The sequence below is a fragment of the Buteo buteo genome, chromosome 7 (assembly GCF_964188355.1).
Source record: "Buteo buteo chromosome 7, bButBut1.hap1.1, whole genome shotgun sequence".
Lineage (NCBI taxonomy): Eukaryota > Metazoa > Chordata > Aves > Accipitriformes > Accipitridae > Buteo > Buteo buteo.
The window spans coordinates 45,704,914-45,720,498 of record NC_134177.1 but is presented as its reverse complement, the minus strand read 5'-3'; the positions used below and the strand labels follow the sequence as shown (position 1 = coordinate 45,720,498).

Sequence of the window (15,585 nt, the reverse complement as noted above, 5' to 3'; positions counted from 1 at the left end):
CGGCACAGGGACCCCGGCTCCCCTCGGCGGTTGCAGGGTGCACCTTTGTTTAATTCTGAAGGGTAATTTACCCCGATGCAGATGGTGGAAGGCCAATGGGTCCCGCGGCAGCACCAGGGCAAAGGAGCAGTACGTGCTGCCATGAAGGGCCCAGTGGGGCCAGCGATGGGAGTGCTGTGGGAGCCACCAGCATCGGGGGGAAGAGGTGTCTGACCCCCCTGGACTTTATTTCTCTAACCCAGGGATAAAACTTAAAAGTCAAAAAACTCAAACGTGCACTAAAGAGTTGTCCCATCCCAGTACACGTGTAATACAGAGCCACACAAAACCTGAACCTCAGACGTTTTGTATTATCTTCTACTTTGATTTTACTTTTATATTCAGCAAAACTAATTCTCCTCTCTGTAATTAATATGCTGCTCAAATGGATTCTTAATTACAGATAAATCACAAATCTACACACTCAACTGTTATGCTTTTCAAGTAATAAAAGAGATCATTTGTCTTCCTCAGATGAACAGAGACCAACTAGCACACCATTTCCCCCTTTATGAAGAATTCATTTGCCTTAGAAAGAAAGTCTTTAAAAAAACATTGCAAGGATTTCTTGAATAGGGGATCAAAGCTCCCACACTGCTGGAAACCATTTTTGCTAAATAAGATGTGGGCAAAGGAAAGAAAAGTAAAAGTTTTTTGGTAGTGGTTGGGATTACGATACCCTTGGGAGGGACAAGGACGTGGGGTCAAGAAGTTGTGACCAGGTTAGCAACACAGGGAACAGAAGGGGAGGACAAAGGAACAGAAAGTGGAAATGGACAGATGAATGAGGAAGCATGTTTCTTTGCTGAAAGAGAATGGATGCTACATCAATTCATACTGAGAGCTAAAGGATGAGGGCCTGTTAATGGATTGGGGGACACAGCAGGGATCAGAGGTCATGAGTGCACTCAGCTAGGCTAATTGACTGTTATGTGCATATTAGTGATGATAATGTAGTAGGATAGTGGGATGTGGGAAGCAGATATGCAAAAGTTCCACTGACAAGCGCTGTCCTGTAATTCCTGTCTTACACCTGCTAAACAAATGCACAGACACACAGAAGAGACTGGCCTTAGCTGGCTTTCTTCAGGAGGGGAGCCCATGGCTACACGTAAGCATCTCTGACCTGACAGCGCACGTGATGAAATAAACTTGCTCACCAGATTTGCTTTGCAATCTTTGGGGGTTTTACTTCAGTGCTAGGTGTTGGGCAAGGCCCGATGATCTGACCAACGCATCTCACCTGGGCTGCTTCTACACCAGGTCCCCTGAGCACCCCTGTGGGAAGGGGGGCTGCTTCGTGGTCAGGATTGTACCCTGCTATTAACCACCTGCCTGTACCTGCTGCGGTCCCAGGGACTGTCTGCAAGAATAACAAATGAAAGGGGAAAACCATACAGCCTGGGCTCTCCTCCGCACCCCAGTCCAGTCCGTGGGCGTCCTGCCAGCAGTTCCAGGCAGAACAGGCTAGCGCTTACCCTCCTCTGCTATAATTTTATGTTAGTAGTTCCGGTGTGTCGGAAGCACTGTGTTCCCTGGCACGTACAAGCAGGTGCAGGGGGGTTAATATAAAGACCACGAGCTGGTCTAATAAATACTGCGTTCGCCCCTCCCGAGTGTGGCTGTGGCTGTGGCTGGGGGTGTCGATGCCCCACTTCGCTGGCACAGGTGGCTGTCTCTTGTTTGCTGTGGTGCAGATGGAGCGAGAACTCCCTGGCAGGAGGCACTGTGCTTTCTCTTTATTGGTTTGGATCAATTATAAGGAACAAAGCAAGTCATCCTTTGCCTTGTGGGGTTTCTGCAGTGTGCACCTGAGAGGGGTCTTCTCTGAGAGGCTTTAGGTCACCTTCCTCAGCAAAGCAGGAGTAACATAGAAAAAGAGTGAAATCTGCTCCAGTCCCAGATGTGGGATCAGTTTTGAAGTCAGGCGCAGTTTTGAGCTGACTTTTGTGGAATCAAGATCCAGCCCGGTGAGCACTGCTGATAAAACAGGATTGCCCAGGTTACACCAGGCTGTTGGGGCATTAATCACTGCGTCCGTGGCTGGGCTGAGCTGAACGGCCCGTGCTCCTGCACCACACGCACCCTGCAAAGGCCTCGCTGGTCATCTGGTTTCAGCGCTGACTTGGCAATTAGCGCTGAGTAATTGATAGAACAGCACCGGGGAAGCAAAGCTAAGCGTGACAGATGCCGTGACAAGAGCGGTTTTGCTTTGCATTAACTTAAGTTGCTCCGTTTTTGTATTTCAACGACTTCTCGCTTTCACCCCCAACACACGACATGACCCCTCGCAGCCCAAGTCCCGGCGCTGGCCCCTCCGACCACTCCAGGGCAGATCAACTTCAGCGTAAGGTGGCTTGGCCCTGGGGCCGCCTGTACTGGAAGATGGGAGCGTACTGCTGGGGACTGCTCCTGCCGGGGGGTCCCTCGCTCCTTGTACACGGCTTTCTGCCCGCCTGGTGCCCAGCGCTGCCGCCTCGGAAGCAGAGCTCCTTACTCCTTACACAAAGGGATTTCCCAGTCAACTGATGAAGAGAGTATTTCCCGTTTCCTCACTCTTGAATCTGCTGACAGCACCTCTTGGTGAGTGATGGATATTGGAGATGATTTATAGTTCTTTGTTACACAAATGCCTCCACATTCTTCCCCATCCTCTCACAGCAACCATTAGTCACTTCTCCCAGCGGAAAAGCAAGAGCCTCAGCCCGGGAACGGCCTGAAGGACGTGGCGTAGAGTCTCTCCCGCACTGGCTTTATTTGCTGTAAATACAACATCGGCAATGGCTCGGCTCAGGGACACAAACGAGGGAAGCGTCAGCATCATGGTGCTCTGCACCCACCCGGGTCTCCGCGTGGCTGCTTCCCCCCGTCTGCCGGGAAGTCAAAAGGTTGGCAAAGAGAAAGCACTATAAATCAGGCAGATAGGGGCTGCGGGGAGGATCGCGTTTATGCAATTTTTCATCTCAAAGTTTATAATTAAAGTAGTGAAAGTTACAGGAGGAACAGCCATTGCCTGTATCTCTTAGAGCTCTTGGATTTTGGCAATGTAAACGTTTAGCCCCTGAGACTTTTATTACATAAAATAGTTTTTGTAATGCTGTTGTTGCTTAATTGGATTTCTGTTTGTTTTACTTCAAGAACACCAGGAAAAATATCTGTATTGTTTGATCTGATACAGAGTACTAGGAGACTTACCTGTACTATTGGGTCTCACAGTTTATCATAATGAATAAATACATGAATTAAATAAATTCTGATCTTAATCTATGCAAAGTTTCTTGATTGTCCTGAGCAGCTGAGCCAGTTGCTGTGTCGCTCCTGCCATTGCCTCCAGCATTTCTTTATTCAAGCACAGTTGTGAGGCCGGATTGTATCAATGGAAATCAAGGATTAAATAAATTAACTGGGCACATTCCTGACTTTAATTTAGGTGTCGCTGGGACTGCTAACTGGCTTCACAAAACGCACACTGAAATGTTCTGTTAGTGTGGGTCTTAAAATCAGGAGGGTAGTGCAGGATTGAGCCCCAAGTATTTTTTAACAAAATGGGTTTGAATCAAACCAAGAGAGAACATTCCTCTGCTTTCACAGGAAAAGGCAGAGACACTTGTTGCAGGTCATGGCGGGACTTCCCTGTCAATCCAGGAAGAGAATATAAAACAAGGGATGATCCAGGCAATGAAAAGTGCTATAAACCGCTGTTTTGCCTCCTCAGAAATATGTAGGACCTAAGTTTACATCTCTAAGAGGCGGAGTGGTTGTGTCCAGTGGAGCTGATAATCTCTACTTGCCGACACGGTGATGGATAGAAGAGAGGTCAGTCCTTTGAGACCAGCTAATGATACTGTAAATCACCAAAGCCCAGACACGTCCGAACAAAAACTTCCCACAAAAGCTTTTGTCCTCTTATTCAGCTGAACCGTTCCTTAAAAATAGCTGAAGCAGTCAGCGCAATTAACTGGCCATCAGGAATACACAAAAGGACAAAACGCTGCGATCGGCCTATAAAGATGTAGTACAGTTTTATGGCTCATATGCTGGATTTTGATATTTCTGATTCGTTTAGACCTCAAGCAGGTGATTATAAATTTTTTTTAAAAAAAGAAACAGGGCATCAACAAACACCACCCTGCTGTGGGTCTCTCCCGTCTGGCCCCTTCCAGACCCCGTTACTGCAGCTCAGTAACGGGGTCTGGAAGGGGCCGGACGGGAGGGACCCACAGCCGTCCCGGAGCCCCCCAAGGCTGATGCCGGCCCTACAGCACGGAAGGGATGGCTGCTTTCCGCTATCGGGACAGCCGTGCCCGCCTCGGGGTTGCATCTCCCGGTACACCGGGCCTGGTGCGGCCTAGCACGGAGAGTGGCCCGGCGGAGCCTAACCCCGCGGTTGCCACGGCAACGCGGCGCCATGACACCCCCGCGGGGTGGTTGCTATGATACCCGGCCAGGCACGTCATCGGCTCCGCCTCCGCGTCCCCCGGATGTACTCGCTACTTCCGGGGGCGCCGCGGGGAGCGTTGGGAAGGAAGCGGCATGGAGGCGCAGGAGCTGTTTCGGCGGTTGGGTGCCGGTGCCCGCTTTGACGTGCGGCGTTTCGGGATCGATGCGCGGCGATTCGGGGTGCGGAGCGCACCGGGGGAGGGGGGGAAGCTGGGACGGGTTTGGGTCACGTTCCCTCCCGTGACATCGGCCGCAGGGCCCCGTCCGTTCCCTGCGGCGGGCCCCCGGGCCTACCTGCGGCTCTGTGGTAGCGGTCGGGGAGGTGCTGGGATCCGGGCAGGGTGTCTCACAGTTTTCCCTGGGTTTTTTTTCCGTCCAGGTGGTAAAGGGGAGCGGCGGCGTCTCGCCGGAGAGCCTTGACTTCTTCGGGTGCAAAGAGGAAGCCCCCCTGGGGTCTGCCGAGGAGGGCTGGAGGGTCGCAGGGGCTGGAGAGGAGGTGAAGGGTGGAGAGCAGCAGAAGGAGGACGGAGCTGGGAAAAATGGCGGAGAGGTGGCGGGAAAGAGAAAAAGAACTGCAGAAAGCAGTGAAGGGAAAAGAAAAAAGAAAAAGGCACGAGGTATTTATGTACATGTATGCGTGTCCTTGGCAGAATGCGCTGATGAAGTTTGCGTGGCATGTTTCAGTTTACTTTGAATCTGCAGGTACTGTAGGTCATTTTACCAGAAAAAAAAAAGAGGCTTCTGTGTTCTTCAGCTGCCCTGTGTCAGAGCTGATAAAATAATTGGGCCGAGATTTGGTGTTAAGGCATGGGGATGTGATTGCCATCCTTCTGGAGTTTTCATTAACTTTAGTGAGAATGAAAGAAAAAGGGTTTTGAGGTGTTCTTTTTTACCAAATAATTTTGGACTGGATTTTACTAATGGAAACTTCAATTTTTTGAAACTTCCAGAAGCAGCATCAATGCCGGAGTTGTCAGAAAGTAATGGAATAAAGTGGATGTCCTCTCTGGAAGCAAAATTTGAAGATGCAAAAGACAAAAAGCCTACTGCAGAAAAACTTGAACGCTTGAGAAGAGAAAAGGTGGGGCCACGGAATTCTAATGTAGCAACAGATTACTTGGTTTCTGTGGGTGTTCGATCTGAAAATTGAGGTTTATTTATGGTAATTTCTCTTGGGAGGAGGGTGACTGAGTATGGGAAATGTAACCAGGAGAGGAATCCATACATGTTTAGTTTTATGCTGTCAGAGAAAGAAAGAAAGAGTTTTGTGTTTTGTCTTTTAGATAAACCGCTTCAGAAATCAACACAAGATTAATATTCAAGGAACAGATCTTCCTGACCCAATTGCCACGTTTGAGCAACTTCAAAAGGAATACAAAATCCACCCTAAAATCATGGAGAATATTCAAGCTGCTGGCTTCCAGGTCCCAACACCTATCCAGATGCAGGCTATTCCTGTCATGCTTCATGTAGGTTTTCTGGCACTGCATTTTATTACAGGGAGTATGGCAAAATTTGGAGAGTGGCCTCTCTCTTTAGGGTCACGGCAGCGGTTAGTTGCACAGCTTTAGAGATATATCAACTGCATCAGAGATCAAAACTTAGCCATTGCAGTATTCTTGGTCTGTGCTTTTGCTAATGTATTTTGGCTTTGTAGCGTTAATATTTACGTAAATGTGGGGTTTTTTTCTTCTTTTTTTCTAGTAAAATATAACACCCTTCTTGTTTTTATTACAGGGTCGGGAACTTCTAGCTTCAGCTCCTACTGGGTCTGGAAAAACACTGGCATTTTGTATTCCTCTCTTAACACATCTGAAGCAACCTAGGAACAAAGGATTCAGAGCTCTGATCATATCACCTACCCGAGAACTTGCTAGCCAGGTGTGTCTTGAGGGCAAAGGGGTTGTCATAGTGATGTACTTAAAAGTTTTCACTCTGAATCACTAAAATAGCAGCTCAGTAAATATTTTTTTCCTTTATTACCCTCAGATATTAGAAAAAGCTAATTTAAACATTTCTTTTAAGTCTTTTGTCTTCTGTGAAATAGCTACATATCTAGTATCTCAGTCCAATCTAAATGATTAGATTAGAGGCTCAGGATTCTTTGATCATATTTTAAACTGCCCAATGCTTAGGTGCTCTTTATACGTACTTTCATATTTGAGATTGCTACAGGAGACTTATCTGTTTGTCCCAAACACAGAATTTCAATGACTAACTTGACATTGAAGCTTTGTTATGAAACTGAAATAAAAATCACAGCTTTGGCAGAGTTCCATTTTTATTTAAATGGGAGAGGGGGCTTGTGGGAGCTACATCGTTAGAGTCAAAATGTGGTAGTCAGACCCGTGAGAACTTTCAAGTGAATAATACGTGTTAGAAAGCTGTGTTTTGTTATGCTAAGAAAACTAGACAGCTCTCTCCTAGCACTGAAATCAGGGTGTTGTCTGAAGCTGTATCTTCAGGATTGTCTGCAGTTTTTCTGTTTAGAAAAGCCAATCAGCTCAGTTTGTAAATTTAATCTCTGTTGCTGCCTTTTCAGACACATCGGGAGCTGGTGAAGTTGGCTGAGGGGACAGGCTTCAGAATACATATGATCCACAAGGCAGCTGAAGCAGCAAAGAAGTTTGGGCCCAAGTCTTCTAAGAAATTTGGTAATTGTTTTAACTACTGAAGTGCTTCTAAAAATTAAAAAAAATGTCACTGACCTTTCTTTTCTGGCCTGCGTGGTTTTAAAGAGATTGGTTAATACCACTCAGGATGTGCAATCTATTGCTCAACACTAAAAAAGTAGCTGGTATGGAAGAAATAGGAACTGAGCCTGACAGTGGACCCTGTTAAATGGTACCTCTGGCAGACTGGATTGGAACTTGGGTGTCTCAGGCCACTGTCATTCTGGTTTATTTTGTGTCTTTTTCAACATCTTGCTTTTTTTTTTTTCTCTTTCTTTCTTTAGATATACTAGTTACGACTCCGAACAGACTCATTTATTTGCTGAAACAAGATCCTCCAGCAATAGACTTGACCAGGTACCAAGGGTCTTTATCAAACCTGGCTTTGCGACCAGCTTGGCCACTGAAAAGCAGATGTGTGCATAGTCCTTGCATCTGTGATGGTGTGTTAGAACTTCTGCCTTCTCCACAAGTGATTTTTACTGAAAAGCAAACCTCTCTGTTCCTAGTGTGGAGTGGCTGGTGGTGGATGAGTCAGACAAACTGTTTGAAGATGGGAAGTCAGGGTTCCGAGACCAGCTGGCCTCCATCTTCCTGGCATGCACGTCCCACGTGGTGAGAAGAGCCTTGTTCAGCGCAACCTTTGCACGTGATGTAGAGGAGTGGTGTAAACTCAACCTTGACAGCGTTGTTCTGGTGTCCGTTGGAGCAAGGTAGGTGTGCAGTTGTACTCCAACTCTCTCATGTTTTTTTTTCCTTTCCTGGGCAAATTATTTGCTTTCTTTGCATCATCAGTCTGCTTGGTTGTATGTCTCTGTTAGTCTTAGTATGGCAGGTTGTTTGTCTCCAGAAAAAATTGTGTAGGCATATGGATCTTTCTCACCTATTGGGGAAAGCGTTGTTTTCTTTTACCCATTACTTTATCATCAAGTAAACATTAATCTTAGAAGCATGCACTGGTGAAATAAGTTTGTTGTGCAATATTTCTCATTCATCAGGTAATATGTTATGTTTTTTAGTGTTTATAAATCTATAAATAAACTCTAATGGTAGCACACTTCTGTTGGATTTCTGGTTTCAGAAACTCTGCAGCAGAGACAGTGGAACAAGAGCTGTTGTTTGTTGGATCTGAGACAGGAAAACTAACAGCAATGAGAGACCTTATTAAAAAGGTATTTTGGAAAGGCTGAGTACATCCTGCTTACTACTGAACTGAGCTGTGTGTTCTGTCAGACTCGTAATTTCCTAGGGCAAAGGCTTCTCTGTGACACATGTTAAACCATTGTCCAAATCTGCTCTACCAGAGAAAGAGTAAGTACCCTACCTATGAAAACTGAGGATGTTCCCCATTCTTGGTTATATATTTGAGTCTTGCTTAGGAGCACTTTGTATTAACAGTCTGTTTAATTTCACTTGGCAGTGTGAGTGGGTTCTTTGCATTGGTTGGAAGAAAAAAAATTTGTCCGTTTCTGTGGATTAAAATACACACTGATGCTTAAATTAGGAACAATTCCATCAAAGGCAATGGAGCTGAACTTGCTTAGTTCTGACTCCCAAAGATTTGGCTAGTCAAAAAAAAAAAAAGTCCTCTGAGATGTAAAATACTGGGAGTGGCTAAGTCTCTTGAGTAGCTCAGTATCTGCAATCAGTAGTGGTAGGAAAAGGACTTGAACCTTAGACAAGCTTATTCTTTTGCAGGGTTTTGCTCCTCCAGTCCTTGTTTTTGTACAGTCTATTGAGAGGGCTAAAGAGCTTTTCCATGAACTTATTTACGAAGGCATCAATGTGGATGTCATCCATGCAGACAAAACTCAGCAACAGGTAGGAGGATGTAATTTCTTTCCAAGAAACACATTAGAGAGAAAGGTAAAAGCAAGAGTGTTGGAATGTAACTTCAAGTAACTTTGACAGTAAATTACTGCAGGTTTTGGTTTAGAGGTTTAGTTTTATTCGTTAACATCATGCCAAGTTCACCTCCTTTCTCAAATTGCTAATTAGGTTTTTTCCAAGTACCTTTCTTCTCTTTTCCTAGAGAGATAATGTAGTACACAGTTTCAGAGCTGGGAAGATCTGGGTGCTCATCTGCTCAGCCTTGCTAGCTCGAGGGATTGACTTCAAAGGAGTGAACATGGTCATCAATTATGATTTGCCGACAAGTGCGGTGGAGTACATCCACAGGATAGGTGAGTGATTGTTCACAAATTATGTCCTTTTTCTCATTTCCTAGATCTTTAACATAGATGCTCCTGTGCATTAGCAAAAATCCTGAAACCAAGCTGCCTCTGTTGCTGCAGTACTAGCTTCTACATCACTTGAGCCAGAGTATACTGGGCTCAACTTCCAGTAAAACTGCATTACTTTTTGTCAGTCTTTTATGAACCTTAAATATTTAGACACTTCAGACATACCTGTGCTTTCATTCAATAGAAACAATCTTTGGGGATCAGCTGCTTGGTAGTATGCTTAGTATACAATACATGTCAGGAAGCTGGGGCTGTGAAGAGGAATAGAATAAAGGGAGATATTTAAAGTAAAATCTCTACTCATTGCAAAATTTGTGTTTGACAGGTCGTACTGGAAGAGCAGGCCACGCAGGGAAAGCAGTCACTTTCTTTACAGAAGATGATAAACCTTTATTACGGAGGTAAATTGGAAACATGATATAGGAAAAATGTTTTTTGTTTTATATAGTGTATTGCTGAACCATATGGTTGTGTCTGGTACCACATGTCTCATAAGCACAGTATTGCCATGCTCTGGAAGCCCCACATTGCTGTAAAAAGCTCTTAAAACTAGAGAGAGAGAGAGCTGTGTATCAGCATGGTGGAACTACAAGGTGGTACCGCAGTATGGGGAAGACTGAGAACATTTACATTTTAAGGTTTCTTTTTGAAGCCTTTCACTAATGCAGCAAGAGAGAAACTAGCAGCCTTTCACTTCTTTCAGTCTTGTTGCCAGTAATGACAAAGTGATGGCTTACTTAATAGCACCTTTCAGTGAAAGTCAGTTATTCTGACTTGAACCTCACTAAAGGGCAGGTTCAACTGTCTTTACAACTAACTTTGCTCTTGTTCTGGTTTTCCTGAATCATTTGCTGTGTAGAAAGTATGACTACCTCATGCTGTGCTTTATGTTCTTTAATCCAGTTCTTTAACTTCCTTGTGTCCAAAACTACTTGGTATGATTCTCTGTTTTGGCTTACTGCTTTTTCTTCATCTCCTTGAAGACTGCACTCACCTAGAGTTTCAATTTGTTTAAACTATCCAAATGGAGTCACTAGTTTCATTTAAGCCTTTTACGTCTTTTTGTTTCTTCCTCACCTTACTTCAAACTTGCTTTTGTGTCTTTATTTCTTGCTACAAAAAACCAACAACAAAACAGCCAGTTGTTATGAATTGCTATTTTCCACATAAGACGCTTATCTGTTGTCTAAGCGCTCAATGCTGGAGTTGATCTATTCCCTCCTCTCCTTTCCAGTATAGCCAATGTTATTCAGCGAGCTGGCTGTCCTGTGCCAGACTACATAAAACACTTTCCCAAACTGCAAAGGTATGTTCATTTGAATAGTTTATCATTTCCCATTTTAACACCTGCACGAGTGGTACTGGGGGTATAAGGGTTACAAAAGATCCAGTTGTTTGCAATATAGTTGTAGTTCAGCTGCAAAAGGAATTTTAGATGGGGTGGGGGTGGCGGTTTTTTACCCAGACAAAAATTGAAACAAAAAGAATTCTCAACTTGTGGTTTCCCTGGAATTAACTATTTTTTTTAATGATTTCCTTGAAATCTGCTTTAGACTTCCTAGGCCCACACTCATGAATTGGGCTTCTGATAAATGAAAGAAAGTCCTTTATTCTTTTGAGTTGCCTTTAGAAAAATTGGTGTAGGGGTGTATGCATACAGATAAATAGTTTTTTAGTTAGTGTTTCTTTTCATGCTTTTTCATAACTTCTAATAGTTTCTAAAACTAGAAATCCATATATATATATATATATATAAATTAGACATATATTAAAATAAAGTTTGTTTGAATCTCTCAGAGATAACGTGGCTGAACTAATCTTGGAATAAACAACACTGAAAATATATTCAGACCCATAAATCCCTAATAACCAGTAAAGGTTTTCATGATCTGTTTTATTTACTTTGGATATTAATTTTTGCCCTTTAAAGTAATTTAATCCTTCACTAAATGTCATTCTCAGCATACAAAAGAAGAAATTCATTAAGAAACCATTGACAAGAGAATCCATTTGTACCACCCCTCAGTGCTTCTTAAAAAAAGGCAAAAGAAAAACGTAAGTAGGTTTTTCTCAAGAGGAGGTAAGAGACGCCGTTTATCCAGAAAAGGGCCAGCAAACTTCCTCTAAAATAACCAATAACTTGTTTGGAGGGACCACCCAGTCATAATGGTTTTAGGTGCCATGTATCAGGTGGTAGCAAGCTGAGTTTAAACCACTGGCCTTAAAGCCAGACTTCAGACTAGCTATCACTTGACAGAACCTATCTCCTCCTCTTCTGGCAAAGGGCTGGCTTTGATTTTAATGCATGGAGTATTAATACAAGAAGCAGGTCTTAAGTTGTAATGACTAGAGCTCACAGAAGACTGGTGTGTAGCAGTTCGGTGTAGCAGAAGTGGTCACAAAGAACAGCATTACCCACGCTTTGGAGTGTTGCTACTGAAGGATTTATGTTCAGCTGCACTAACATGATGTAAAACAACTCATGTCTGTGTCACTGCTATATACTTCGTATGTTATGTTCACCTGTCTTGGTCTTCAATGTGTTTCTGTAGGAAAACTACAAAGGAAAATATTAAGGAAAAAAAGAAAGTTAAAGAAGATAAAAATGGCAGTAAATTACAGACTGTTTCAAAAAGCTGAATAGCAACAGACTACTCATGAGCTGGGGCTGACACTTATGTCCATACTGAAAAACAGAAGAATGAAGATAGTGGCAAAGGGGAAGAGAGAAAAGTATTTCTTACGTTTCCTACTGGGTGAGGATGGATGCTTACATGCAAGAAAGTCTCCACTGAAATACTAGTAGGGGATTTCTGAGTGCTTCTCATAGAAGCTGAAGAGGGTGTTCTTGCAGTAAATGCCTTGTGTTTCTGAACAGTAGTTCAAAAATAGCATCTGATTGTGTTACTCTTATGCAGTTTTGTATTACTCCTTGGAAATGCTGTCAGTTCTGTGTTCAGATCACCCCTAATATGTTTGTCAGACTTCCAGAAGATTCAGTGGCAGAAAACACTTACTGTTAGGCTTGATAAATGCAGCTGTCAAAGACTTCCCTGGACACTCTAAAAAACCCAAACCAAACCCACTTATATTGTAAGTGAAAGTAAAGTCTTGCTCCTCCTACTTTTTTGCTTCTATAAAATCATTTTGAAGTAAATGATACTTGACATGTCTGTAAACTAGTAATTTTATACTGTTTCATATTTAAGCCTCAAAGCAGAATAAACAAGGTCATAAAAGATTCTAATACAGAGACCTGCCTGTCTATACAGCCTTGATGGAACAAGTCTGCAGGCATTATTCCTTAGTCTGTTACACAAAAAGGCCAGGTACCCCACATTTTCCACCTCCTGATTGTGTTCTCGGTCCACTGTAGTTGTGTGAGAATTCCGGTAATGCAGGAATGGCTTCTCCTTCGCAACTGTAATCCTTCTTTAAGCAAGAATTCCTGTACAGGATTGTCTTCTTGCTTTGTCATACTTAATCCAGTTTGGAAATGGATTCCCAGGTCTGTATAACTCATTTACAGCAGAGCAGTGTTAATGGCTCTGCCCAGTTTGCAACTGTGAAGTTTTTTGAGAAACTGATCTAAGACGCTCTGCATCCTGTTTTGCTTATTCATAAGCTAGACTGACTGACTGCAGAATTACACTTGGGTTATATAGGAAATAACGTCTTCATTTTGACATCTATGAACAAATTTGCCTGTATATTTTAATAAAAATGAAGTTGTGTATTTTGATAAATACCAAGTTGCCTGCTGCAAGATACTGATGACAGATACGATGTGGCATCAGTTCCACAATTTGAGTGAGAAATTACCAACTCACCTTTAAAGGCAGTGCTAATACACAGAATAGATGTGCTTCTTCCAGTAGTGGTAGCAGGAGAGAAAACCGCTTTTGATCACGAGCAGCTTTGTGCAATTCTAGTTCTGCAGAAGAAGGTGCCACAGTTCTGTTTCTGAGGGACTTAGTTTTAAAACGAGAGCTTAAATTTCATCTAGCTTCTTTCTCTGAGGCTGGGTTTGATTTTAATGCGATTTCTGACACGGATCAGTAGCTTATCGAGAAGTTTAAGCAGCGGCCTTTCCCAGGATTTACTCCCGTGTGAGGTGCTGGAAAGCTGTCCCACTGAACACCCTCTTTGCCCGAGGCTGAAGAGCAACTCCACAGTTTTTGCCAGGTATTTCAGCAAGCCTTGGCTGACCTTGCGAAGAGAGAGGAGCGCAACTGCGAGACTCCGGTACCTCACCCCGCACCTCATAGGCAGCGCCCGTTTGACAGCTCTCCTGAGGTTTTTGGCGGGCACAGCTCCCGTGTGGTGAAGTACTCTTTCCAGTGCCCTCCGCGGGGGCACGCTCAGCAGCGGCTGTGAGGGAGAGCTGGGCTGCGTATCCCCGCGTCCCCTCGCCGTTCGGGCCGCGAGGGCGGCACTTTTCTCACAGGAAAGAGGTTTTAGGTGCCCGAAGTTGATGATTTTTAAAAGCGTTCTTCAAGAGAAGCCAGGGCCTCTTCTCCCCCTGTCAGGACGGCGTTCCCCCCCCCCGCCCGGGTGCGTGTTCCCGCCGTGGGCGGGCTGCGACTGTGGCCCGGCCCCGGAAGCCGAAGCCGCCGCCGTTCAGCTGACAGCCGGGGCCGGAGCGGGAAGATGGCGCTGCGGCCGGGACCCGGCGCGGGGGGTGCCGGCGGGGCGGCGGGCGGCGCGGGCGGAGGCGGCGGCGGAGCGGGAGCCGCCAGGTCGGTGGTCGGGGGGACGACACGAACACGACACCGGGCCGAGCGGGGCCGGAGGGCTGCGGCCACGGGGAGGGTGGGGGGGGGAGTGGGGTGAGGGGGGGGCTGTGGAGGGGAGAAGGAGGATAGATGGGGGACATGGGGAGGGCGGTAGGTATGGGGGAGCTGGTGGGCGGTGAGGGGGCAGAGGTAAGGGGGGAGACTCGTGGGGTGGGGGCTCGGGGTACAGGTGGGATGGGAGGGAGAGGGGTCAGGGGCCTGGTGGGGTGTGTGGGGTCCTCGGTGGGGTGTGGGGGGGGGGGGTCCCAGGCGGGGTCTGTGGCATCCTGGGTGGGGTGTGTGGGGACCCAGATGGGGTCTGTGGTGTCCTGGGTGGGGTGTGTGAGGACACAGATGGGGTCTGTGGTGTCCTGGGTGGGGTGTGTGAGGACACAGATGGGATTTGTGGTGTCCTGGGTGGGGTGTGGGGGTCCCAGGTGGGGTCTGTGGTGTCCTGGGTAGGGTGTGGGGGTCCTAGGCGAGGTGTAGGGAATGCAGCCATGGTGGCTCCGCGGTTTGCTGGGATGTATTTGTCTTTTGGGAGCCCACCTTATCCCCCAGCTTGTCTGGGCTTGGGCAGTCGTAGCCCACTTGCCATCAAGCTCTGCAGCTGCAATCTCAAATATTGGGGCAGAAAGGGATTTTTGGTTTTTGCCAGCCCTGCTCGGGTGCCACTGGTGTCAGCAGCGATAACGTTGCTTATCGCCACCGGGCAGGTGTGTGGCTGCTGCAGGACGGACCCTCTGCTTGCCTGCTGCTGCTGCTGGAGGGGGGGGTTCTTTTCCCCCACAAAAGGCACTTCATCGAAGGGGGAGGACTGAGGAATGGTGTTGGGGAAAAAGAAGCGGTGGTAAAAGAGATGTGTGAACATGTCATTGTGGTTTTGGAAAGGATAGAAAGCTGTATTTTGCCGCCTTTGATGATTTAGGGATTTTTAAATTTTTTTTTAACATAGGCTCTTGCGTGCTCTTTATCTGTTGCCCTACTTCTAGAGAGGTTGGGTAAATTTTGCATTTGACAAAGGGAATTTAAGTTCATTGAGTCTTCTTGGACATCTGAAGCCTGTGGTTTTGTCAGTGTTATTGAGAATGTGAAGAGGGGGGGATCCACATTGGGGCAACTTTCACACACAAGACACGGGTCTGGGGTTTCCCCATCAGCTCTCTGAGCCGGGTTGTTGCTCTGTGTTGGGGAAGAGGCATCCAAGGGGTCTGGAATACTTGGGAAGAGAAAAGCTGAAGCGTGTATGTCTGCCTGTGCATGCTGTGAAAGGAATGGGAGGCTGTCTTTGTGTTTCCCCACGTATATAAATCTGGAACAGTTCTTGAGAGGGACTGGATAAACAGTCTAACCTCTTAGAGCAATGCTGCCTGCTCAGCAATTTAACAGGAAAATAACAAAAATGTTATCAGCGGA

At 45.7% G+C, this 15,585-nt stretch overlaps 2 protein-coding genes across 3 annotated transcripts in view; both read left to right on the top strand.

Annotated features, from left to right (window-relative positions):
• Window positions 1-4,528: 4,528 nt before the first annotated feature.
• Window positions 4,529-13,142, top strand: DDX52 (DExD-box helicase 52). 2 transcript variants are annotated; one of them, XM_075032995.1, is made up of 15 exons: window positions 4,529-4,659; window positions 4,859-5,096; window positions 5,430-5,560; window positions 5,763-5,948; window positions 6,217-6,360; window positions 7,022-7,133; window positions 7,436-7,508; window positions 7,661-7,864; window positions 8,233-8,323; window positions 8,850-8,972; window positions 9,184-9,334; window positions 9,720-9,795; window positions 10,629-10,700; window positions 11,357-11,449; window positions 11,947-13,142. In XM_075032995.1, exons 1-15 carry the CDS (start codon window positions 4,573-4,575, stop codon window positions 12,032-12,034), a joined length of 1,869 nt encoding a protein of 622 aa, XP_074889096.1. In that variant the 5' UTR covers window positions 4,529-4,572; the 3' UTR covers window positions 12,035-13,142. The 2 variants fall into 2 exon arrangements, with proteins under 2 accessions (XP_074889096.1, XP_074889097.1); XM_075032996.1 differs by lacking the exon at window positions 4,529-4,659 and having other exon boundaries at window positions 4,867-5,089.
• An 888-nt stretch (window positions 13,143-14,030) lies between these two features.
• The window catches only part of SYNRG (synergin gamma), a 44,781-nt gene continuing 43,226 nt past the window's right edge, over window positions 14,031-15,585 (top strand). Inside the window, exon 1 of the mRNA XM_075032994.1 lies at window positions 14,031-14,133. Coding sequence (XP_074889095.1) covers window positions 14,045-14,133 — 89 coding nt within the window. The 5' untranslated portion in view covers window positions 14,031-14,044. The remainder of the gene's footprint in view (window positions 14,134-15,585) is intronic.

Excerpts from the sequence above, each read along its gene's own strand:
- DDX52 (XM_075032995.1), top strand. The coding sequence starts at position 4,573 with ATGGAGGCGCAGGAGCTGTTTCGGCGGTTGGGTGCCGGTGCCCGCTTT. Across the intron at positions 7,509-7,660 it reads CCAGCAATAGACTTGACCAG|TGTGGAGTGGCTGGTGGTGG; the intron begins GTACCAAGGGTC and ends CTCTGTTCCTAG. Across the intron at positions 7,865-8,232 it reads CTGGTGTCCGTTGGAGCAAG|AAACTCTGCAGCAGAGACAG; the intron begins GTAGGTGTGCAG and ends TTCTGGTTTCAG.